This window comes from Archocentrus centrarchus, chromosome 16, assembly GCF_007364275.1.
Source record: "Archocentrus centrarchus isolate MPI-CPG fArcCen1 chromosome 16, fArcCen1, whole genome shotgun sequence".
Classification (NCBI taxonomy): Eukaryota; Metazoa; Chordata; class Actinopteri; order Cichliformes; family Cichlidae; genus Archocentrus; species Archocentrus centrarchus.
Genome location: NC_044361.1, coordinates 26,494,891 through 26,519,897, shown reverse-complemented (window position 1 = coordinate 26,519,897; position 25,007 = coordinate 26,494,891). Strand labels below are relative to the sequence as shown.

The window sequence follows — 25,007 nt, the reverse complement described above, 5'->3', positions numbered from 1 at the left end:
ACGCAGCCACGCTTACTGCTGAGGAAAGAAACAGTCATCAGACTGAAATCTGAAATTGTAGAAAACAATCAAAGAAAGGGAAAAGAAAGTGGATGAAGGTCAAGTGGGGAACCATATGGGGTAATAATGCTGTCTGGGCAAGCTGTGGCAGCCTAATAAACACTGCTGTCCAAACACAATACAAGCAGACATTCAAAGCTGCTCGTAATGATGGCATAAACTTACTCGACATAACCCAGCAGACACACAAGCCTTCACACAATTGTTAGGTTTTCCTCAACGTGCAGAGTAATCAAACTGAGACAAAGTTTTCTTTTCTTTTTTTTTTTAAAATGAAAATTAGAACCATGTTTATTAAAAAAAGACTTTTTGATTCTATGTCTTTACACATCATCATGTCTAGTTTAGTTTGGTGCCAATATTCAAAACATTTAAAAAAAAAAAAAAAGGAAAATAAAATATTATAGATAAAAAAAACAAACAAGCCAAAGACTCAAAAGAGACAGAAACAAGGATAATCACAATCAGTTTCTGAGGCGAGCTCGTCGGGACGTGCGTGTGATGGGTGTCGTCACTTTAGGGGTCTCGCTCTCTGCCATTACAGCATCTGACGGAGGCAAAAAAGAAATTGGAAATTGGAACGTAATGAAATGGGACGTGTAATGGTGATGTCTGGGCAGAGCCACATAGTGTAAGAACAGCTGAAAAACCCACACAAAAAATGTTCGGGAATGGATTCAAGTCTAATTATTTTTAAAATTCTATTTTTCAAAGTGCTTCAGTAACTCTAATCAAAAGCTTGTCCCTGTCTAATTTATCATGGAAATTATGAGATAACTGGAGATGATAACCAGCTCCAGCTTACTGGAAATGGTGTTTTTTTTTTTTTGTTTTTTTTTTAATTCAAGTTTGCTTTCTAAGATTCTTTAGAAATATCCACAGATCTTGGATTAGTGCTGCTACAGTGCACATCTCACTTTTTAGACCAACAGAGGTCCAACAGTCTCAAATCATCACAGACTGCTGCTCCCCAATCTTAGTCTAAATACTCTGAACTCTGCTGTATTGATCCAAAGTATGTAATGCTTGATTTAGATTTCTGTCAAAGTTACAGTGCAGCTTGTTGTGCAGAAATCTCATTACACATCGCAGTGACTCATACCTCAACACCTGCGATAGGTCTGATTGATGCATTTTCCTGTTTTCATAGCTTTGTCAGTCTGTCAGTAGAATCCACTGGCTATGAATCATTGTTTATTAGCTCTTAGTTCAGCATGAAACAGCTCAGAGCAGACACACCAGAGCACGAATATGAAAACGACGGCATCGCTCACAACTATGGAGATTCAGTGCAGTACTATAAATCACACTTTACAAGGTAATGAGGCAAATTCAATACACTGCAGTGACAAATAGAGAATACTAAAAAGCTTCACTAAAACCCAGAGAATTGGACAGCAAAAATTAGAATGTAAAATAGTGATTCCTTTGCTTTGAGCTTCTTTGTGAATCCAATTGGGTTCTGTAATGTTTCCACTTAGTAAATAATAGACAGTTTAACTGTTTGATATTATCTGAATAGTTTGTGGGTGGAGCTTTTCCACAGCAGAGCTGTGTGCCTGTGATCACCATATTGAGGATATCCCCATTCATCTTAAAGAAAAGAAAAGAAATCTTAACATGAGTGTTTAAAGCAGTCTGAAACCTGAGTTTTGTACATCACATTACTTGTTTATATGTTAACCTCATTATTTGAAACTTTAGCCAAGTTTAATGAGTATCTACCACAGGATAAAGTTCAACACATCCCCTTTAAGAAATTCACTCTTAATTCCAAACAACGGATCCACTGCAAAGTCATTTCTTAGAAAACCCATTAAAATTGTTTACACATTAAATGTAATAGCAAATTAATGAAATGGCTTCAATTACCCTCTTCATCCTCCTCTTCATCACTGCTGAATGTGACTGCAGGCTTCTTGGACTTGCGAGATTTCTGAGGTGTCACAAAACTGTCATCACCATGGCTTGAAACTGAGGGCTTTCCTTGACCTGTGAGAAAAATAAACAAGTTTATTTTGTCACTAAAATGAGGAACAAACTGTTCCTGTATATTTTTTACTCAACAGGGTTTTTCAAAGCAGAGTCAGAGTCCTGACCTCGCTTTGACTTCAGCCGGCCTCTGGTGGGCGCAGGTGTACGCGCGACTGTCTTCTCAGCAGATACTCTCTTCTGGTTCTCTTCATCCATCTCAGGACTTTCCACATTCTCCAGTCCCCGTGTGTGAACCGCAGTCAGCCGCTGTTCAAACTCATCCACCTGAGCCTGGAAAATAGGTTTGCATTGGCATGGAATGGACTGGCATTTATAGAGCACTTTTCTAGTCTTACTGACCACTGAAAGTGCTTTACGCAACAAGCCACATTCACACAGCACTTTAGTCAGAGAGCTTAAAGCATTTTATCCAAGAAGAGAAACCTAAGGGCAAATACCGAACGCCAATTTACATTCACCAACGCAGAGCCCTCGAATAGTAAGAGCCACATCATCTCTGTTCGCTCCAGCGAACGTCATTGAGCCTCACAAGTCTTCCTAGAAGTTAGCAATATACTCTAGCTGCACCACATAGATACAGTGGCACAGAAGTTTGGGAAGCATTTTTAAAAGGTAAGACATTAAAAAAAACAAGTGAGATGCACTGGCCAAAATGCAATAGTGAAATCATCAGTTACAAACAACGACTGACACAGCAAGAAGATTGGGCCTGGATAGGAATTCTTTGTTTTTTTTGATATCTGCAGGTTACACCAGAAGCCCCGAAACACTGACTTCACTTCTGGAGCCTTTCAGGGGGCGTTCCCTATTTGGCAAAAGCCAATGATGCCACTTGTTAGTGACATTACTTGACTCATTAAGTGAGTCCCACCTGCAGTACTTTAATGGCACACGTAGGGGTTGCTTACCACACTTTGGGAATGAATAAAGACCACATCCGCTTTAAACACTGACTCTAATATACCTTAAACTGTGGTTTGGCCCCGCGTCGCAGCTTGGCAGTGATGGAGAGCAGAGGCTGGTAGACACCCGGTTCGGTCAGCTTATCACTGTAACACTCCCAACATTCCTGCAGCCTCTTGAAACCACGCTCGCACATGGAGAGCAGAGACAGAGACATGGCCAAGTCACACCACTGACGCTCTGTCCTGAGGAGAGAAACAAAATCAAAGTATGAGGGATTGTGGGGGAAACCTGATTTAAGAAAACAAAGTGCATAGAAAAAAATTTCATTCCTCATGAACATAGCATTGCCCTGACATTTAGACCAAATCTTATTTTCCAGGAACCTTCTTATATCTAAATTCACTTTGCCATTGTGTAATATAAAATGCCCTTCATTTGAGCTCTGATAATGGATGGAGTATGAGTCAGAGGCTAAAGCTTGGCCAGGCCAATTGTTCTGTCTACAGTCCCCAACTATAAAGACCGTTTCCATGACAAAAATCAGTGAATAAGAAGATGTCAGTGTTGGTGACAGGTGAACTGAACTGTGAATTTGCTTTAATTGTCAAACGCTCTCAGTAAAAACGCCCACCAATTACCCACACATCAACCCCCGCTTCACAGACAATTAACTACAGCAGGACAGACTGAGAAAGTAGAAAGGAAATGGTAAAGAAAAAAAAATACCAAACAAAACAAAGGGTGCAGGTTAGAGGTGGGAGGATGAGAAAATGGAGGAAGAGATGTACTCACTTTGCAGTCCTAAAGCGCTGACACAGTTTTTCTACTAGAGACTCGGTTTGTCTTTCTTTGGTGATGTAGGAGAACAGTTGTCTGAAAACACACACACACACACACACACACACACACACACACACACACACACACTTGATGCTTCAAAGTAACGAAGAATGATAAAACACCTCAACTATGATGACTTCATTGCAATCTGCTGTTGATCAAACCATTGTAGAGTCACTGGTTCATATAGATTTTTGTGTCCCAATGATTGTAACATGATGTAATACATGATTCAAACATACCTTAAGCTACAAAATGTATTGTTGTAGTATTATTGAAACAATGTTTGTTTTATAAGAAGTAAAAAACAAACATTGGCTACTTAAAACTATAATTAATTACACTGGAATATTTCAGAATATCTGTCAAAAGAACCTTGAAGATTAAACAAGGTCTCATTTGCCCCAAGTCTGCAGTCTGCTTCACAGTTGATGCAGTATGAAAAGGAAAATATGACATAGTACACAGCTGTGCAGCTCACTTCATAATAGTGTTGAAGTCCTCTGAGCTCATGCCTCTCTCTGGGTCGGACAGGCGGCTGATGATGTCAGGAAGCAGGTTGTAGATTGCATTGTCCTGATGGGCAACACAAACAACACGGTTAAAAATTTTCCTCATCACTCAGACTTGATGTAGGTTTCTGGATATGATCTACCTTTGTGGCAAGCTCATTGAAGAAGTTCAAAGCCAAGCTGTTAATGTGTGGGTCAGGGTCAATTAGCAGCACAGCCACCTCACTGACTTGACCTTTGACCTTGAGGACGTCCTTAAGCACCAGCTGAGTAAGAACTGTCACAGCTGTCTGCCTCACTGAAGGAACCTCGTCACTCAGCCTGACAGAAAGGGGAAAAAAATGATTCAGAAAGAGTATTTCTTTTTTTTTTTTATGCTTCATTTTGATCTTCTGACAATTTGATCGTTAAGGATGATTCACCATTAATAGCTTTACTTCCAGCATCTGATGAGTTCCGGATGAAAAACAGAAAATTGAGAATAATGGAGTATAATAATGTCATTTTGAAAGCCTATTCAATGGTTTTCTGTGAGGTCAATATTAAACAAAAAAAAAAAAAATAAATAAAAATCAATAAATCATTTACTGTAAACTTCTTGCAGCCCACACTTTTGGGAATCCCCTCTTTAACCCTAGAAGTGCAGTTTTAGAAAACCATCGCTTTCACGTGGAAAAAAAAAAAAAAAAGAAAACGCGATAAGATGGACTCTACAACATGATAGCTTCTCGTCAAAGCTGTGTTTAGCCTTAGTGGTACTCTCAGGTAAATGATAACATGCTGTCATCCTCACAAAAACAATACATTCATTCTGATAATTAGCAGGTAGAAAATCAACTTTTTTTTTTTAAGTGTGCCACCGTTTGATAGCTAACACTTCACACAGTACAGTTAGGGCTGATTATCAAGTTCGGAGGCAGCTATGAACAAACCTAAATGGATAGATTAAAAACTTACAACAGGGTAATTACATATAAAAAAAGTCAACTCTCTGGTCATGTATAACCATTCTGGGATAACGTTCTTTTAATTTTACATTTTATTAGGTTATGAGATCCCCAGAGATGCTAGAGTGATGTTTCTGGGTCTGATACCTAGTGCCAGGATTAGAAGTACAGATATCTACCTTTTCAGAATTTGACTATTGTGTGTAAAAAGGCCATTATGAAGAGCTGCCTAAAATATGATCCTCCAAGGAGAGCTCAATGGCTGGATACAGAAGAAGAAATGCACTCCATGAAAAAACTAAGGACTAAAGCAGGGACCCTTAGAAAACTGTGAACCAAATGATCTATAAGTTAAAACATGGGTCTAAACCTTAAAAGTCTGAAACATTTTAGACTACAGACAGTACTCCATATTACAACTGTGACAGATTATTGTGCTGCAAATGTTTCTATTTTTTAATCATTCTTTCCACTTCTTATTCCTCATTCTGATGTATATCCTGCTGTCAAAGTAAAAACAAGAAAATACATAGTTAAAAAAAAATAAAATAAAAAAATCTGAAACAAGGACCCACTCAGAATCAGTTTTTCTGCAATATATTCAGTATATTTTATGAAGAATGGGTCTAAATCTGTGGTGTTTAAATTTGCTTTCCAGAATTTTTGGTCCCTAATGACTTCTGAAGTACTGCAACCAAGTATATTTTACACCCACTCCAAGTGTCACAGGGAAAAAAAAATCTCATCCTTTGTTCAGAATAATTTCTGCATGATGGTGGACAATTTGCTCAGCATGAACTGTCTAACATCTGGGGAAAATCACTGTCTGTACAAATGTGTCAATTTCATAAAGTAGGCATTGAGATACTGTACTGGAAGTTCTATCTGCTGGTGGTGCCAGAAGGAAAAAAATCAGGGGCTCAGCAAAGCCTGTCCTGGAAAACGTGAATGAAAACGTAACGGCAAATCACAGAGTAACTGTTCGTAGTCACGCTGCTTGCTTTGCTAGAAACGTGAGTGGAGGTGAAAATATCTTGCCACCTGAGAAATTTTATTTTGTCATAAAAACTTCATATTAGCCGTAACTTTACAGCAACCTAACAGCTTGTCACAGCCTTGGTTTAATATAATGGGACCAGACAGGATGTAGCATGGCAATCTGATACCACTCTGAAACCAATTTAGATTTACCCTCAGCCAAAACCGCAGAGCAAAAGAAACTCATTAGCCATTTCTCATTTATGCCAGAGAGCAGCACTCCTGGCAGAGGATCAGAAACATGTGCATGGTACTTCCACATGCCAGTGCAGAAGCTTACAACAGCAATGAACAGGGTAATTAATTCTTAATGCGCTTATCACGAGGCGCCAGCAGGGCAGCAGCCTTGAGAACAGTGGAGGTGTTGGTGTGAGGCAGACAATTAGGGAATACTATGAAATGCTTATCAGGTACAAAACACTAGGAGGGCAATGACGCATTATAAAAAGAACAGAATGTTTTACATGTCCAAACCACCCCAATGTGAGCATTATCAGCCATTATAATTAAAACCCCACTTCATCAAACAGAGCAACTTCAGCTTCTAAGTTGGCTACAGAAAAACAGTGCAACTTTGTGCAGACTGGTAAGTGGTTTTAAATTAAAGCACATGTACAAGTTGGAGAACATTTGACTTTCCTCAAAATTATTCCCTTCTGCTCACACAGCCGCTCTGTATAATTACAACATACTAGTCACTGGCTCCAGCCGCAAACTGTGACATACTAGTAATTAAGCTGTTCCTTGTCTAAAGGAGCCCTTGTCTGAGGTAGTCTGAGGCTCCACCCCAGTTCACAAGTGGGGGTGGGTTTTCTACAAGCCATGAAGCGATGGCCGATTCCCATGGCAACCGCAGAGGTCAGAATACAAGGCACACATGAGAGTTCGCCAGCGTAGATCATCTGAAAGTTTGCTCCCCCCATTAAAAAGTCGTGATGGAAAGAGTAAACTTTTCCCATCATGTAGCTCAGTGGAGCATTGTGACAGCGGCAACACTTCAGTGGCTGAGAGGCGCAGCACACTGAGACGTCGTGTTGGTGGGATCCGGATGAAGATGGCTCAAGAGTACAAGCAAAGGAAGGGGTGGTGGAGGTGTGGGGGGGTTTGTATGCCATGAAATGATGAAACGTCATTTACAGTACTCCCACTCAGCTGAGCCATCAGATGTAGGCTGTCACTTATAATCTTGGGTGGAAAAACAAATCTACGGATATTATGATAATGTGCTTCTAACTGGAAGAGAGTCAATTAGTATGGAGAGAGTGATAAGAATGAGCTGCAACTGTGACAAATTACTGGGCCGATCAAGCTGAACATGTCACTACATACCTGGCATAGAGATTCTGTGTCCAGGGCTCCAAAATATTTGGGAAACGGACAGTGAGGTCTCCGAGGGCTATTATGGCATTAGCCCTGACCACAGGGAGAGAAGAGCGCTCCAGCACAGTGAACATGAGACGGATGTTCTCTTCACACACTGACGGGCTTTCATAAGGGACACAGAGGGGAAAAAAAGCATTAAAAGTCTCAATGTTTAGGTTATCAATAAAGTTGCTAACTGCTTGGGCCATAAAAGGTCAGAAATCTTTTAAAAAACTGCCCTCAACACAAATTATTGTGCTTGTCCCACCATGAGCAGAAAAATAATGAACTCATCAAATAGCTTTGCCACTACATAAATGCAGTGAAAAGGGAAATGTCTTTACCTAATCATCATGTACTGAGACAGTGCCAGACAGGCAGCAGTAGTGAGCTGCGGGTGGGAATAACGTCCTGGAGAGCTGCAGACTCTCACCAGCAGGGGAAGGAATGCACTCAGCAGGTTCTCCTCTAGAGAGCAGAGGGATGGGAGGTGGGGTATTTATGTAGTGTATAAAATAAAAAAATTGCAGTATGAAAGGAAGGGTTTAAATGTAGTTTAGTGTGAGCACAATAAAACAAAGAGAGAAAAGGTGGGTTTCTTTACCAGCCAGTAATTCTGTCTCACAGATGTTTCTGATGAGTTCGGCCTCTGTATCTTCAGCAGAGGCACCAATCAACCCAAGTTCCTCCTCCATAGCGCTCTCATTGGCTGCTTGCTGTTAGGAAACCATTACACATTAAACCAGATTAAAGGGGAGGGGGCACTGCAAAACCTATTCTAAAAAGCCTATCCTCTGAACTAATTTTTTACTAAAGAAGAAATGTTTTGTTTCTTGCCGCTGTCAAATGGGATGAAGTACATTAGGCACTGGCCATACTAACCACAAACTGAAGAAATTTTGAGGGTCTTCAGCAGAGCCAGGGTGATTTATGAGCTGCAACTGCAGCTTATTGCAGATAGATGTGTGTTATATTGTGACCAATAAGTAGCAATAAATAATCGCAGAAATGCAAACTTGACACAGTCACTTGCTGTTGGAGACCCATTAAAATCAGCTTTACAATAACAAACACCACCTTTTTTAATTTTAATATCACATTTATTATTTTAATGCTGGGTGTGGTCTCAGTACTGCTGTTTATTTCTAATGTGACAGGTGCAAAATTAGAGCTCAGAAACTGGATACATTTAAACATTAACGGTTACTGTCTCACAGCCTAATCAAGGAGGTGCTGTAAATAACAGAATCAGTGAAAACATGGCACCTCCCGTTTATTTTAGTAAATGGACAAGTTCTTATATAGCGGTTTCCTACTCTGAGCAGTCAAAGCGCTTATACAACATGTTTACATTTACCCAATTTGTACAAGCACTTCCATGATTAACTAAGCTAAGTGCTTTTATTATCTAACATTCACACTCCAACGCTTGCGTCGGAGAGTATCTTGCTTTGGCATGCAGCCTGGAGCAGCCAGGAATCGAACCGCCGACATTCCGATCAGTAGGTGACCTGCTCTACCTCCTGAGCTACAGTCACTTTAAACTGAAACTCTGAACACACACACATTTTTTTTCCCACCAGGGTACTGACAAGTTGATTTTGAATGTTAAATGTCCCACCTAATAATTTATATTTGCACTGTGTGTTAGCAAGCACAGAGACAGAAGAGTGCACCTTTAAGCACCGTGCATAGACTGGACTATTATGAATTTCTCTCAGGGTTTACCAGGTGACAGTAACATTTTGGGCTTGAGTCTACAAATGTGTGCCTCTCTGCCTCATTTTCCTTCTCTGGCTATCTAAGAGAAAAACTACAAAGAACACACGCACACAAAAAAAAAGCATCAAAAACTTCAAATGCTAATTAAGGAAACATTTATCTTCCTGTTCCCTGATGGGATGAACAATTATGAGCCATCACTCATCTGACTCCGTCGGTAAAAGAAATCTCATCAAGCCATCCTGCTGAGGCTTGGTCTGATTACCAAAAAGATTTTCACCACACAGGGGGTTGTTCTGGATTCATTTGTAATTTTGAAGTCACAATAAAGTACTTTAGAAGTACATAAAAACAACTGACATTTAGGCATGTCAGCTTTTGTCATATGAAACATTTGTGACCAGATGTAGCAAAATGAGTTGGAAGTCGCAGGGGCTAATTCTTAGCCCAACAACATATGAAATAGCGCACTGAATTGCGGGTCATTTCCAGGCCCACCTGATGTTCTTAGCAACAAGGGAGAGACTGCTTACATGTTGAGAGTGCTTGTACATACCACCAGTGATGTCATTAGTAAAATTACACTGCATATTTAATATGCAAAGTAATTTTACTAGTGATTTTTGCAAAGACAATTATTTGTGTACAGACACTTAATCACACTCCAACTAAAAGATGCCCACCAAATTGAATTGGGGTTGCTAGTAATCATATTCATGACATATCTTGATTATGTTATGAAATAATGAATATTCCCTCTTACACTGAATTGTATGAGTACCTTTTTCTTGTTCAATCACCCCACCAATTATAATAACATAGAGACAATAGCAGTAATAAATGGAAGTCAATCGAATTTTATAATGGTTGATTTTCACAGGTCTACTTTTTGAATGTACTAAACTAACCTCTTCACTGCTGCACACAACAGCAAAAATGCTTTAAAAAGTCTGTCCGGGGTTAAATCAGAATATTTTAATTTTGCTGAATGACTTCAAATAAATTGTATTATACTGTCTTCAGCACCCATACAGCACATCATCATTACCTTAGCTTTTCCAGCTGGGCCTTTTTCCTTCTCCTCCCTCTCCTCTGTCTCTCCTCGCCTCCTCCGCAGCTCAGCACTCACACTGCGCTCAAGGTGAGACACCTGCCAGAAAGCCACGCAGCCACACAGAGCCAGCAGCTGTGCCAGACACACACAGTTCACTGCAGGAGGGAAAGACATGTTGATGTGTGTGATTAAGAGTATAAAACACTTGGTATGTCACATAGTGTCAATGTAGACATCAAAATCTGCAAATGCTTAGTTGTACTTGAGAACACAAAAGTCTGCTTAAAGAGCGGTGATGGGACTCACCTTGTTCACCTTGCTCATTAGACTCCTGAGAGCCATCTTGCATTTGGCCAGCATCCTTGTTGACTTCGCCACCTTCTGCAATTTGATCTAGTAAGAGGCGGGCGCTTCTCTGGAGCAGCCGGGAGCACAGCTGGTCAGGGGATTCAGCCAAGAAGTAGATGAGACGGACAGCCTGTTCCATGAAGCTCTGCCAGTAGGGGTCTTCCATAACCACACCTGAAGCAAACGCAGACAGAGGCAGTCAGAGGACGAAACCACAAACAGGGAAAGAAAAGACTGAAAAACAGCATGGGACATATTTTTCTTCATTTACCTTCAGCGACAGCCTGTGTGAGGCAGGTGAAGAGTTGATGGTCCTGAGGCAATCTGAATGGAGCAGCCTTTGACTGCTATTGGAAACAGTGCAATGCAAGATGTTAATATTGCACTGAAAACCCCACTAGCCACAAACTGGGCTAACACGTTATAGAAATTCAATCATTTAAAAAATATAAATGAAGTTCTACTAAAAACCAGCGAACATTTAATGTTTTGTATAATCAGGTAAATCCAAAACAGAAATGCAGATTTATTTGGATGCACAGAGAAAACCAGTGAATTTAACTGTTTGACAGTGGTTGTCTCAATGAACCCGGAAAGGACGTGTCATGTTCTATACTAGACTTGAAATGTTATTTCAACTTTCACAACATTAGAAATGGTCATAAAAACACCAAAAAAACAAACAACAAACCATGTTATGCATGTTTTTAAACAGTTCAGATAACAAACAAATCAATAGTTTACACTCCTGACTCTCATAATCAATTCAAGGTGACACTCTGATCAAACCATGGTTGATATCGTCTTACCCTGACATGGTCAGTGACACTGCAGATGGTAATAACTGTATCTCTGGCCAGAAGGAAGTCTTCAGTCACTTTTTCACCCAGGGCCACTGAACAAAGAGTGTCCAGATTACTGAGCACCACCTCTCTCTCTGCCCTGTTACACACACACACACACACACACACAAAGCATGTTTTTACAAAGAAACTATGGTATAAATTTTATAATTCCAACTTATCATGTGATTATGCAAAGAGAAGTAAGAACATCTTTGCCCTATATTACCCTGACTGCTCCATGCTGACCTTGCCAATGCTAGGCTGCTACCCAGATAACACTTGTAGGAGGATGGGTGAGGAGAAACACATAAGGTTTAATAGGTTATGAATGCTACTGATGCTGGATGAAGAGAGGCAGCAGTGTGGGTGGACTGCAGATAGTCTCTTTTCTCTCCCTCTCACTCCTCTATAGAACAGTGGTAGTCTTTGAGGTAAATTGAGAGGGAACACTGTATAATTTATATATAATATATATATATATATATAATATAATTTATATATAATATATATATATATATATATATATATATATATATATATATATATATATATATATATATATATATATATATATATATATATATATATATATAAATGCACTGAAAAAATGCACTGGCAAGGAGCCCAGTTATATGGTCGTGACTTCGATTACAATGAACAAGAGCCGAGGCTGGTCTTGTTTTCTGACTAACGAGAGGATTTGCTGAATGTCAAGTAGCTGAGGCAGGACCAAAATGTAAAAGGAAATGCTGCTGTGCAGTGAGGAATAGCACAGATTTAACACATTTTTAAACTGTTTAGTCAACCTAACTCGACAGATGAAACTGGGGGCTGCTCTATTTAATATAGAGGGAATGATGATTGTTGAGTCAGTTTTTTTTCTTTTCAGATCAGAAATTTTTAATAAAAATAAACCAAATTGAAGGTCATAGTAAATATTTACATGAAGTCACTGTACTGGTACCTGGAATATTTCTTTCTGCTTCCATATGGCTTAACATATATGGCATATACAATGATAATTCCTGCACAGTTGTACTGTTTTTTTGTGATTCAGACTGTGATGAACACCGTTTCAATCAGAAACAGTCCCATTTCCTTAACATACCAATGTATTTTTATACATTCAATGCTCAGTACAAATATGATGGGGATGTAATGAGATTGTAGCTTAGCTGCAGTCAGCCACATGTGAAAACAATTTACAAAGAGCTAGCTGAACAGGAACACCATGACTCAGTACAAAATTTGCCATGCTCCTCCACAGAGAGCCAGTTGAATTCAACATGTCCTTACATCATCCACATTAAAAAAGTTATAAGTAGGCACAACACAGTTTTATATAATAACTAGGGGTGGGACTCGATTAAAAAAATTAATCGAATTAATTACAAGCTTTGTAATTAATTAATCGAAATTAATCGCATTTCAATATTTGACATGAGAAATATTAATTTAAGTTTGGTTGATAAATGAATCAATATACATAAGCTTAAACTTCAAAATTTTGTTTATTTTCCCACCAGTCTTCTACACAGACCAACGAAAGGTGGCAGTGCTCCTGTGATAAGCAAACTCCTGAAATTAAAGTTAAGCATCGTAACTGGATAGTTTTATTCAACATTAATGTCTCACTTAATATAGTTGAAAATTAATCAATCATTCTCTCAGCTGTATTCCTTGATGTTGAAATGTGTCATGCTTGTTTTAACAGCTTATTTTCAATAAAAGACTTAAAATTAAACCACGAAAATTAACCAGCTGCTTTTACACAGCTGTGCTTCACACTCACGATTGCTAGGTGACATGAGCTACGCAGAGGTGACGGCAGGTGACAGAAAACTGAAGCTAACACTGAAGTTCATCTAATGATCACTTGAGGCCGGCTCCAAAATCGAGTCATTCCCCATACACGCCAATGTGAAAATGTCCCAATTGACAGTATTAAAAAGCACGTTTACAGGTACACGAAATAGTTTTGGCTTCTATGAATAGTTTCCCCCTTCATAACTACTCTACAGGAGGTGATTTTTTATTTATTTATTTATTTTTAAACAGAAACACCAGTATACTGGAGTAAGGGGTCTGGAGAGCACAGGAAGATGAACCTGAAGACAAAAATTGTTTAAAGTTTAATTAAATAAGGCTTTTGATTTTTATGTGCTGGTTCCTGCAACTTTTTGATGATGCTTCGTACAGGCTGAACTGCACTGTGTCTAATTATCTGGGATAGCTATTTTTGTTGACATCCCATCTACTCTACTGTACTCAATACTATATACAAAAAGAGGAAAAAAAAAAAGGGGGAGCTGAACACTAAGCCACAAGTCCCTCAGGCAACTAGCCACAAAAGCTGATTAGCACACTTTCTAGGCATAAGAACAAAAACAAAACTATTTGCAATATAGGCAACTGTTGGAGTACGGAGGCTAAGCCACTTTGGGCATATTTAGCGCAAAGTAGTGGAACTTATTAAATAAACTTGCATCTCTCACCGTGCAGCCATGCCCAGCAGTAACACTGCAGCTCGCCTGTATAAGCCAGAAGTTTCCCGTTTACCAGTAAATCTCTTCCACAAGACCTGAACTACAGTGGACTGGAGATTGCTGCCACTGCTGAAGAACTCCTGCACCTGCAGGGACATGATTGGATGGTTACAACTAGCTATATGTTTCAGTACAATACAATTAAATTTAAAATACTTCAACACAGAAACTCCCTCAGTATACATTCCACTACCGTTACAGACAATAATCATTCAGTATTTGAAAAAGTGTTTTATAGCTGAGCATCACACACAGAAAAATTTCTATATGAGAGTAATAACAGAGCCACTCACAATTTCCTCAAGACACTGAATTGTTCCCAGAGATGCATCCACCATCAGCTCAGAGAGACTATCGACAAGAGTCTGGGCTTTCATCCTAAAAAGGATAGGACAAATGCTTGTTTTTAAGGTTCTGCTTTAATCACAGTATTGTATTTACAATTAATTTTGGCCCAGGTCTAACATATGTTAAAAATGGGCCCAACAATCAACCCAAACAATTTATTTACATACATTTATTAAATGATGAGTTGTGCTTTAGTTAGTGATGTTAAATCAGCAACAGCCTAATGCCACTGTAATCTTTTCATTAAAGATTTCTGAAAATGACAAAAACAGAAGGCTAACAGTCATTTTTTTTAATTAAAATAAATACAAAAATGCAAAGTCCTACAATGTAGAATTGGCTTGGCAAAAGAAAATGATAGATGGAAGGAAAGGTCTTCTTCTAAGCACATGACTTTACATGTAGGTTCTCAGTCATCCAGATCATGGTAGTCTCAAGAGCTAACAAGTACATGAAAAAAGAAAAGGAAAAAAAAAAGGCCATATTTCCTTTACATTTTTTTTAGACCTTTCACCTGTCATCAAACAGGATCCTTCAGTTTTTTTTTTTCAAGCTCTTGAGACTTTCTAAACGCAGTTCTTCTGACTCAGCAACAATCCTGAAGTAGCTTCTAGAAAATATTTTGTATTAGCTTAATTAACTTGAATTTCATAATGCCAATACACCTGGGATATGAAAGACTGGGTAACTTTATACGTCAAGTATATGTAAGGATTTACAGACCTGACGGAGTCTCCCTGTGGGTTCAGATACAGGCGCCTGTAGGCCTGAATGACTGCGTCTTTAATTGCAGCATCAGTTGACCAAACCAGAGGCAACATCTTCCTCACTCCACTGACAGAGTTAGCAACACTGAATTCACACACCGTCACACAAAACTGCACAGCCTCCTGGACCACTAGGAAAGGAAAAAAAAAACAAAAATAAAAAAAAACAAAAAAACACAGCTGAAGATGCACATTTTTTAATCTCATAGTTGATTCAGAAAATTTACTGAAATCTACAAGAAGCATTGCTTTGCTGTGTAATGGATATGGCCATCTACCTGAAGTTGTTTTCCAGTACAGCATGGAGTTGATGACAGAGATTGCTCTTTCTACTTGTAAGGCAAAGGTTTCTGTGTCTTTCAGGTACTGCACCAACATCTCCTGTTTCTTCAGCTCGCCATCCTCGCCCTCTTTCTCTGTCTCTTTTTGCGGGGTTGGTGGCAAGTTCTGGCTGAGCTCAGAAGTGCCGTCATCAGAGCCTGAGGTAAAGATCAGGTAAAGTACATTTAACATCATGTGGGAGTTCAATAAACCAAGTTTAAAATGCTGCTTGACTGTGACTCAGCTGAAATTTCTGCACGGTAAACAAGTTAAAACTGTTCTATGTTAAAACATAAAACCACCTGCCTAATACTGTATAGGGCTTTCGCATGTGGCTAAAACAGTTTTGCTTGGTTGAGGACATGGCATGTGAAGTCTGGGCATATATAGTGTTGTCTGGCACAAGGCCATTGGCAGAAAACCCTTTCACCTTTAATTACATAGCACATTTAAATAAAAAAAAAAAACAAGACCCCAAGTGCTTGATTCACAAGATCCTGCTAATGTAGAAATTTGGTATATTAGACCATTTTGGGCTTTTTCATGTTCCTTACACCATTTCTGATCCAATGTGGTCTGGATAGGTGGGGGTATGTCCGAAAGTAATGTATTCCAGGAGCCAAGGTTTCAGAGCAAAAATACTGCATCATAACAAGAAAACGGATGTTCACTTCAGTGGTTTTAATGTCATGGCTGAATGGTGCACATTACAAAGGAGACAGCTGTAAAAACACCAACAGCATCAACAACAAAAAAAAAATCTTTATGCTCTCAATAGTGCTTCTATTAAGTGCTGCCATTGAAAGCAAGCTGATTATTTGCTTTTAAGACATGCCTCAGCTGTAGTGAGTACAACTTTTACCTTTGAAAATCAGAGCCAGCGTATCCAGCATAGTCTCAGGTGTGAGAGTGGACAGAGAAGCAAACATCTCAGATTCTGGGAAGCAGCTGTGAGCTCTTATACAGAGCTGCACAGCATTCCTGTAGAGGGCAACACAAAAAAAGTCACATAGGGGGAAAAAATATATATATATTTGTAGGCTTACTGACAGCATGGGAGAAAAAGAAAATCCTCCAGGTAGTGACACTACCCAGGCCTCCACTGGTGATTATCATCACCTGTACTTGTTGACACGGAGGTACTGAGCTATCTTCACCGCAGTTGCTCTGTCGTCTCCTGCCTCCTTTTCCTCCTCCACCTCCCCGCCTTCCTCATCTTCCTGCTGCTCCTGTTCTGCTTCACTTGTGGGTTCCAGCTCTTTCCTGACAGTGACGAGGAGCTCAGGCACCATAGCAGCCCACAGCTCAGATGCTTTAATCACTGCCACTGCCGGGAGGGAAAGAAACCAAAAAGAAAAAAAAAAAAAAAAATGTAATTCAATGGTGATGACTCAGCTTAGACCTACAAAGAAAAAAAAAAAAAAAAAAAAAAAGGGAAAAAGTAAAACAATGTGCCGGCAGAGATTAAAACAGAATAATTTAGCAGCAGAACAGAATGGTAAGACGATTGTTGTTTCGGCCAAGAATTTAGTAAGTAATGCTGGGCTCCAGAATTTTTTTTTTTAAACTTATATTTTATTAAAGTTTTTCTTCGCAGTTACAGTATCAGGGTATAACTTTCATTTTACAAGTTTCCATTTTACCAGTGTCCTTATAGTCCAGCGTTGTTGGTGGCATCATCTTCTGGCTTCTTGAAAACAAACCATTTTTTTTTACACTTTTCATTGAACTGTGTCTCTTGCAGCCTTAGTTTATATGTGAGTCTTTCCTTTCTGAATATTTCTTCCACACTGCACATCTACTCCTCCATGGTGGGAGGTTCCGCTTTGTGCCATAACTGTGTTATTGTTTTTTTACTCGCTGCTAGCATTACGTTGACAAGATATCTGCTTTCCCTGTTGGGCTCCGGAATCTTAATATTTAAACTTTTAATAATCTTTAGTGATGAATGAATGTGAATGAAGTGAATATCAGAATCTGTTTTATTCAGGAGTTTGGGGGGGGGGGGATAACTGGCTAAAAATAAAGCTTAAATTCCATGATTTATGATACGGTGTAAATACTATGAGCACCTATCAAGTGTTTTATTGGATTAAAAGCAGTTTTAATGATTGTATGCCACGGCTGACAGTTACATCTGTAAACTGTGAGACAACTTTTTTTTGGCGACACGCATGCTGAGTTTAAGTGAATTTCTGAACTTAGCCCTCAGATTACCAAAGAAACAACTCATGGCTGACTGAACAGCAGTGAGAGCTGGGTGAACTTCTTGCCCCTTACACACAAACACACACACACACACACTGTCAACTTCAGCCTCGTGATTACTCCGCTATAACTTTAAGGGAATAATTCGAGTTGAGCCAAGTCACTGTGGGCAGGCCCTTACAGCAGAGCAGGAATCCTCCTCTGCACTGCCAAGATTACCTGCCAGTCAAGGCAAGAGGAACCCAACTCTCATTCAGCAAGCTCGGTTTTGCCTTGGTCTCATCACAGGGCAGAATGTGAATTAGTCATGAAAAAAAAATTAACTGCAGGAGAGAGTCTTATCAATACTTAATAAATTTTTGTTTACCTGGTGCTTTTTCCTCTAGTCTTTCTTTCATTTCTCTGAGTTTAGCTGTCTCTTTCTCGAGTGGTTTCTTCAGATCTGCACTGCTCAGCTGAAACACAAGAAATATTTTCAGTTCTATCAGGAAACCTGAAACACACCTGCTACTGAAAGCTTGAATCACATTTGTTGGTTACCTTGCAACTATAAGGATTGTGTGCAATGAAAGCTGCCAGCAGTTGGATGGCGCTCTTAACGACATTTATAGATTTGTCCATCAGCCGTCCGACAGCAAGCTCCATCACCTCACTATACCGACACAGAGGCAACGCCTAAACACAGACAGTTTCTGTTACCAGGAGGAATCTTATTGGCATTGTTTCACAAACACAAAATAATTGATCAGAAAACTTACTTTGCTATTGACGATGCGTGCGTAAACCTGCAATACACGTGCTCTGACATGAGAGTGTGTGTCATGCAGATGTTCCTGCAGTGTATCAAAGAAACGATCACGGTCAGCTCTACCGGACTCATCTAGCCCATCACCGCAGAGGACCCTCACAAGGATCTCTCCCAGCACCTCACAGACAGCAACACGCATTGTGTGACTCTGGGGGGAGGAGAGGTTGGAAATTAAGATTATATACAGCAAAACTTAAAACAAAACGAAACAAAAAAACAGAAAAACCTGAATAGGAATTCAGCCCTCAGATTACCAAAGACAATACTCATGGCTCACTGAAGAGCAAAGAAAGCTGGGTGAACTTCTTGCCTTTTGCACACCACACATTCAGCACACAAACACACACACACACACACACACACTGTCAGCAACACCCCAGAAATTACTCCACTGTGACTGCAGAGGAATAATTCAGGTCGAGCCAAGTCACTGTAGGCAGGCCCTTACAGCAGAGCAGGAATCCTCCTCTGCACTGCCAAGATTACCTGCCAGTCAAGGCAAGAGGAACCCAACTCTCCTTCAGCAAGCTCGTATTCGCCTTGGTCTCATCACTGGGCAAAAAATTCTTATTTGTCTTGTCAAGAAGTCACTTGATTGAGAAAAAACCCTTCAATTCAGACAGAATCAGAAACATGCAATGCCAGGTTTAAACTACATGATAAAGGCATAATTATGGCCAGAACAACAAAGGGATTCTGTTAGGGTCAACAAGAGCACTGCTGAGTGGGTGCCAGTGCTCGACCGTTTTGGGTTTATAAACGGGGGGGAAGGGGGAGGGTCAGTGATGTTATAGTAAAGTCAGTGAACACGTGTGTGAAGTCTAGCTTAACAGTATGCATCTATGATTTTAATTTGAATATCCTAGATCACATCGTTCTCGAGTTTACAAGATACTCAAAAAACCTGATCTCTGATCTTAACCTTTAGGGTCAAGGTCACCAAGATTCGAACTCTTCCAAGATTTTTAGTAGATGGATCTATGGTGTGAATTTGGTCACATCATTCTTGAGTTATGGCCAACGTTGAAGTTTTTAATGGGACAGAAGTTGCAGACACCAATGCTATGACAATAGCTCGACTTTCTTCTTCAAAACAGCCAAGCTAAAAATGGCTGTAACTCATGACCTGTTTTATCTCACATAATGCATCACAATGGATGAAAATTGACACTACAACAGAGATGCCTCACAACTGCACTCTGCCAAAATTGCTGAGTTTCTTTCTACTGCATAGCTGAGTAGAAATCAGTGCAAAAATCGAGGATTGACATTGCCAATGTATCTAGGTATGAAGAGAAGACAGCCAGTATCGGGCACAGAAGATTCCTAGCAAGCACCTCCTTCCCAAAGACATCTTGGACATTGTAACAGACACAAAGCATGACTGAAAGTTGATTAATGTGTAGTCTGTCGTGGATCTCAGTCACAAAAAGGCAAGATTTATGACTATGAATTGTCTAATCTGACACAGTAACCACTGCAACAGATAAAAATAGCGTAAATATCAGAGCCCAGAATTACTAGTTGCTCTGAGTAATGTAAGCCCTATATAAAATTTTACTATGGCTGTAAAGTCACTTCCTTGTCTTGTCTGGGGGAGAAAAAAAAAAAAAAAAGCCTTGTGTCCAGTGGTCTGTTACCCAGTCAGATACAACACAGAGTACACTTTGGCTATAGCAGAGAATAATAAAAATGAGCCCTGCTTGCTCAGCACCCCACACTGTTACGTTCCCTTTTAATCTTGTGTTTACATTACTGCAAAAACCAGTAACAACCCACTTCTATGACAGAACCGTGACAACTGTAAATGATTTGTAGATGTAATGGATCAGTGCCCAGACAATCCTAGACCAGCAAAACTAAAAGCGCCAAAAAAAAAAACAAAAAAAACTTGAGAGGCATAAGGAGCAGAGGTTTGGGATGAATTAAAGCTACCCACTCCTTGTGGGCTCACACAGGGACAGTTCTTTTAATGAGCAGCCTTGTTGCTCACACATCAAGGCTGTCACTGTGATGAGTCATTAATATTAATTGGTGCTGCTTTACATGATCATGTAGACCTCTAATTAGCAATTGTTTATACCCAATCAATATGGCAGACAGCCTCTACTTATGTAAGGACAATAATTTTCTTGTTCATGAACTGCAATCAATTATTCACTGTTCATTGCGCATACCTCTCCTTCCAGGTGTGTGATGAGAAAACTAATGTTGGGGATCATCAATTCAGCCACCAAGGCGCTGACTTCTGAGAGGAAGGAGGCAAAGGCTTTGACTCCTGACCCCTCTCTGGCCAGCTCCTCACTTGACTTCTGACCAATCTCCCTGGGGTAAAGGAAACAAAAGACATGAATTTCTAACAAGACTTCACAAAACAGATTCACAAAGCAAACTGCATGCTGGTTACTGAATATGCACACAAATCATGTACAAACCGTATGACTTCTCCTATGATAGCTCTGACTCCATATTCTGTGCTCCATACAAACACAGCCTGGGCAAACACAGATGACAACTGCTCGAAATGTTGCAGCATCTGGATCACTTTTACACCAGCACCTGTGAGAGTTTAAAGGATAAACATAAAAATTCAGCTGTGTCTGCGAAAAAGCTGGACACCTTATAGTGCCCCCCCCTCACAAGGCTGTTTGTGAAACTAACCTAGGAGGTGATTGTATTTCTTAATCAGCAACCCTAGAAGGTGGATTATACAATCTCTGGTGGGTTTGCTCTTGACATGGCTGATGGTTGGGTTCTCAAGGAGCTTGTAGCAGCAGCAAGTCACACAGCTAAGAGGACAGAAATGCAAACAAATTCATCGTTATTTTATATTAGAGTATGGTAAAGCCAAAAGGTTTCCTGAAACTCACATTAAAGAACATACAAGGTTTTGGATTCATCAGAAGTATCAGATACACACAGAGTGCATGTTAATTCACTAAAAGCGGCAGTATTAAGTGCTGCTAGGAGTGATGCGAGTACTAAACACAAACCACAGCAAGCTCGTATTCGCATCTTCTGAGGAACAATTTACTAAATATTACTGAGACCATAAAACAAATGGAAAGTGAGGAAAACTTCACAATGAAAACATTAGATTAGGCAATTTACCACAGTTAAAGATCTTCTAATCTTATTAGATCTGGTATGATATTATTAATGAAGAGGCAAGGATCATTTTCATAAGAGCCCCAATTAAGGTTACAGAGCTCCAAATGCTCTGAAGTGATCTGGATACGCTGGAAATGTCACCAACTAATTGAATTAAGCGAGCAAACGTGACACTATGCTTCCCCAGAGCTCTTCTGACAGCAGAGTACCTTATGAACTCTTCCTCCACCAGGGAGAGGCTCCACAGTGAACGGATGTCCAGCTGGAAGAGCTGCACAAGAGCCTGTAACACCTGCTCTCTTTCTGAATCCCACTGCATGAGTCCTTCTCCACCAGCTTTGCCTTTTTTACCACCCTGCACAACATAAACAGAGCAGTTAAGCTTCATAGATGCTGGACTATAAAACTAATATTTTAGTGAGATCAAGTAATAAACTGCAATAGATGCCCTCAGCTTACCAAATATAACAGTTCACACCAGCCAAACCAACTATACAGAGACAATTACCCTCTTGCTAGCTGATGAAAATGCATACAGAAAATACACACAAAGACAAACATCCACACATTGTTTGGCATCTCCTACTTATACCATCCAATTTCTCTTGAAGTGGCACAGTGTCAATTTTACTCTGGGTGGGCTCTTACAGCAGTGCAATAACACTCCACTCCACTCCACCACACCACATAACAGAATAGAGACTCTCAATCTCTTAGTCTGACTGGATCGTAAAACTTGCCAAATCTCATCAGTGGACATTTAGATAAGTCATATTTAAAGAACCCTTTGGCTAAGGAATTAATGAGCATACCTTCCCAGGTGCTGTGACAATATTCTGCCTATAGGAATCACTCTCCAGGTTCTCTGTGAGTTTGCAAAGCAGGAAAACACTCATTTTAACTGCATTAAGTTTCTCCTTGCGCTCTGCAGCTGAGAGGGAGGTGGAGATGAGGAGGCTCGGCAGTGAAACAGACAGACCACTAACCACTGAAAGGAAAAAAAAAAGAAATACAGATTATATGAGCACATCAACACATCATCAATTTAAAGATTAAGAAAATATTAAAAGAAGACCAACCTTGTACTAGTAATTCCAGAGTATCTTCCTTCACAGCCAGCTCCACTGACTTGGAGTGTCTTAAAAAAGTAAAGACAATTGTTTTGTGCAGTAATGACGGCAATAAATAAAAAGAAGGGAATACATGAATACACATACTGTAGCACACTGTAGCCGGTGTCAAAGTGCTCCAATATACACAATGGCCCCTGGCTCCTTAATGCTGCTTTGAATCCTATATGAAAGAGAATGCCGCCCAGTCATAAATGCACCAACCAACATGAAAACAAACATATTCATCCCTAAGCATTTGAAAAATGACAATGTTTTGTAATTTTATCTCTAGTCTGCATAAACTGTTATGGATTAAAGAAAAAAACTATACAAGTCCAAAGAAGGTAATTTAATTCATGTTCTATGGCCGTGTGGTAAGGTGCAGGAATTTTGGGAAAGGGTTCATAAAATTGTATGCGAGATTTCAGAGATTACAGTACCACTTAACTCAAGATTGTTTGTTTTAGGGGTCGGGTCAATCTGCACAAGTGGTGATAAACACATTGGAAGCTGGTTTCAAGCCAGTATTACTATAGCGAGAAAAATTTTTCTATGGGACTCGAGCGGAGAGGGAGTGCCCTCAGTCCAAGAGTGGGCTTGTGAGATGCTAGTGTTGCAGCATTTGAAAAAAGTCCTATTAAAGAGTTAGTAATATATTATAGTTCATGAAAAACACTATGCATATATTTTTGTGTATCTTCACATATGTATATATCTATATATATGTATATGTAAATATATATGCATGCATGGAAAAAAATATATAGGCATATTCCTAAAGGTGCACACACATTAGATAGATAGATGAAAAAAAAAATTCTTGCTTTACTATTACCGCTGGACTCTATTTTACGTTGAGTGGTGGAACTTGCTGAATTGTAGCCAAGGATAAGTGTTGGATGGTGACTTTTTGTGATGTTTTCTATATCTTTTAAAAATAAAACTATTAATCACCACAAAAAGTGCCAATGTCCTGTACATGCTGTCCACTTACTGCTGAGATAGGACGCCAGCTGTTTTGGGGAAACCACATCCTGAACGACATACTGGTTGATCCCCCCAGTCTTCACAAGGTCCCCCACGCACACGGGTACAAAGAAGTCCCACGACATTCCTGAATCAAAGAAAAACTAATTTTATTTGCAGCCTTAATTAACTTGTCTACTCTTCGCAAATAATGTGGCATTACCTTTAAAGATGCTACGTACTGCTCTACCTGTGTAAGTGTACAAAGCGAAGAAGTAGCACATTTACATAAAAACGTTCATATTTTAGCTCGTTCTTGACCCTGAGGAGCTAAAGTACAGAAATCTTAACAAGTGCCGCACTTAAACACACTCTAGCCCATGTGACTGATACAAGAAATGCTTCTACTGACCGAAGAGTAAAACTTTATTGTTGTGGCGATTAGCTGACCAACGCAAAACAGCTATTGCTAACAATTAGCAGGCTAACTAGCAAGGATAGCTCAATAGCTTATCCGCAACTACGTTAGTGTGTAACGGAAACGGCTGCTGCAACAAATTGCTACCAACTACTCTTAATAGTTTATAAACTTAAAGCTCACCCGTAACGACTGTACTCCTGTTAGCCAAACTCTGAACCTCTGGAAACAAGCGTAGCCTGCTCTTGCTCACCGTCTACAAACGGTCTGAACGGAGCAAGTTTTCAAATTCATTCGGACATCGCGCCAAAGGAGCGACACTCCTACGTCACATATGCCCGCCTACGTTGCCATGGTGCTTGACGAAACACTGCCACCTGCCGGACACTCATGCGCACTACGGCACAAAGTCAGAAAACTTAAGACAAAGGACCACACAGAAGTTTTTTGTTTTTTTTTGAGGTAGTAGCTGTATTCAAATGATTGAAACACAATCACCCCCTCTCCCCAGTACCAATATTTCAGCTACAGAAATGACAATACTTTTCAAAAGATTTTACTTTCTATGCAGCACTCAGTCAAATGTTAAAAATGAAATGGTTCAACTCACTACCACAGGTGACTAATACTGTCAGGGTGAAGCAATTTTTTTTTCCATATTTGCCCTCTCGTTATACCGAATAATTAAACTAGTGTTCCAAGACTAAGCACAAGAAACTAACCATACAACAAAGCATCAAATCATCCATGAACTTTTTTTTTTTTTTTTTAAA

At 39.6% G+C, this 25,007-nt stretch overlaps 1 protein-coding gene and 2 non-coding genes across 4 annotated transcripts; all 3 read right to left on the bottom strand.

Moving 5' to 3' along the window:
• Positions 1–200: 200 nt before the first annotated feature.
• ncapd2 (non-SMC condensin I complex, subunit D2) lies at positions 201–24,551 on the bottom strand. Of its 2 annotated transcripts, none has more exons than XM_030749763.1 (32): positions 24,418–24,551; positions 23,845–23,964; positions 22,956–23,031; positions 22,818–22,876; positions 22,551–22,726; positions 21,948–22,093; positions 21,289–21,416; positions 21,063–21,186; positions 20,805–20,952; positions 18,578–18,775; positions 18,360–18,494; positions 18,187–18,274; positions 16,731–16,938; positions 16,474–16,592; positions 15,569–15,769; positions 15,247–15,421; positions 14,469–14,553; positions 14,125–14,261; positions 11,594–11,726; positions 11,056–11,131; positions 10,752–10,958; positions 10,431–10,591; positions 8,265–8,376; positions 8,005–8,128; positions 7,628–7,783; positions 4,457–4,634; positions 4,283–4,377; positions 3,754–3,834; positions 3,020–3,203; positions 2,160–2,325; positions 1,933–2,052; positions 201–607 (listed from the first exon to the last, which is right to left on the bottom strand). In XM_030749763.1, the coding sequence occupies exons 2-32, from the start codon at positions 23,960–23,962 to the stop codon at positions 525–527; spliced, it is 4,197 nt and encodes a 1,398-aa protein (XP_030605623.1). In that variant the 5' UTR covers positions 23,963–23,964; positions 24,418–24,551; the 3' UTR covers positions 201–524. The 2 variants fall into 2 exon arrangements, with proteins under 2 accessions (XP_030605623.1, XP_030605622.1); XM_030749762.1 differs by having other exon boundaries at positions 202–607; positions 10,743–10,958.
• LOC115795167 (small nucleolar RNA U85) lies at positions 17,815–18,110 on the bottom strand. The gene has a single exon (XR_004021240.1). It is a non-coding gene; the product is annotated as a small nucleolar RNA U85 (small nucleolar RNA).
• Positions 18,868–19,185, bottom strand: LOC115795166 (small nucleolar RNA U85). Its single transcript, XR_004021239.1, has one exon. It is a non-coding gene; the product is annotated as a small nucleolar RNA U85 (small nucleolar RNA).
• Positions 24,552–25,007: the final 456 nt, after the last annotated feature.

Excerpts from the sequence above, each read along its gene's own strand:
- ncapd2 (XM_030749762.1), bottom strand. The coding sequence starts at position 23,962 with ATGTCGTGGGACTTCTTTGTACCCGTGTGCGTGGGGGACCTTGTGAAG. Across the intron at positions 11,727-14,124 it reads CTGCTGGGCATGGCTGCACG|GGCAGAGAGAGAGGTGGTGC; the intron begins GTGAGAGATGCA and ends TGTGTGTAACAG. Across the intron at positions 2,326-3,019 it reads GGGCCAAACCACAGTTTAAG|GCTCAGGTGGATGAGTTTGA; the intron begins GTATATTAGAGT and ends CCTATTTTCCAG.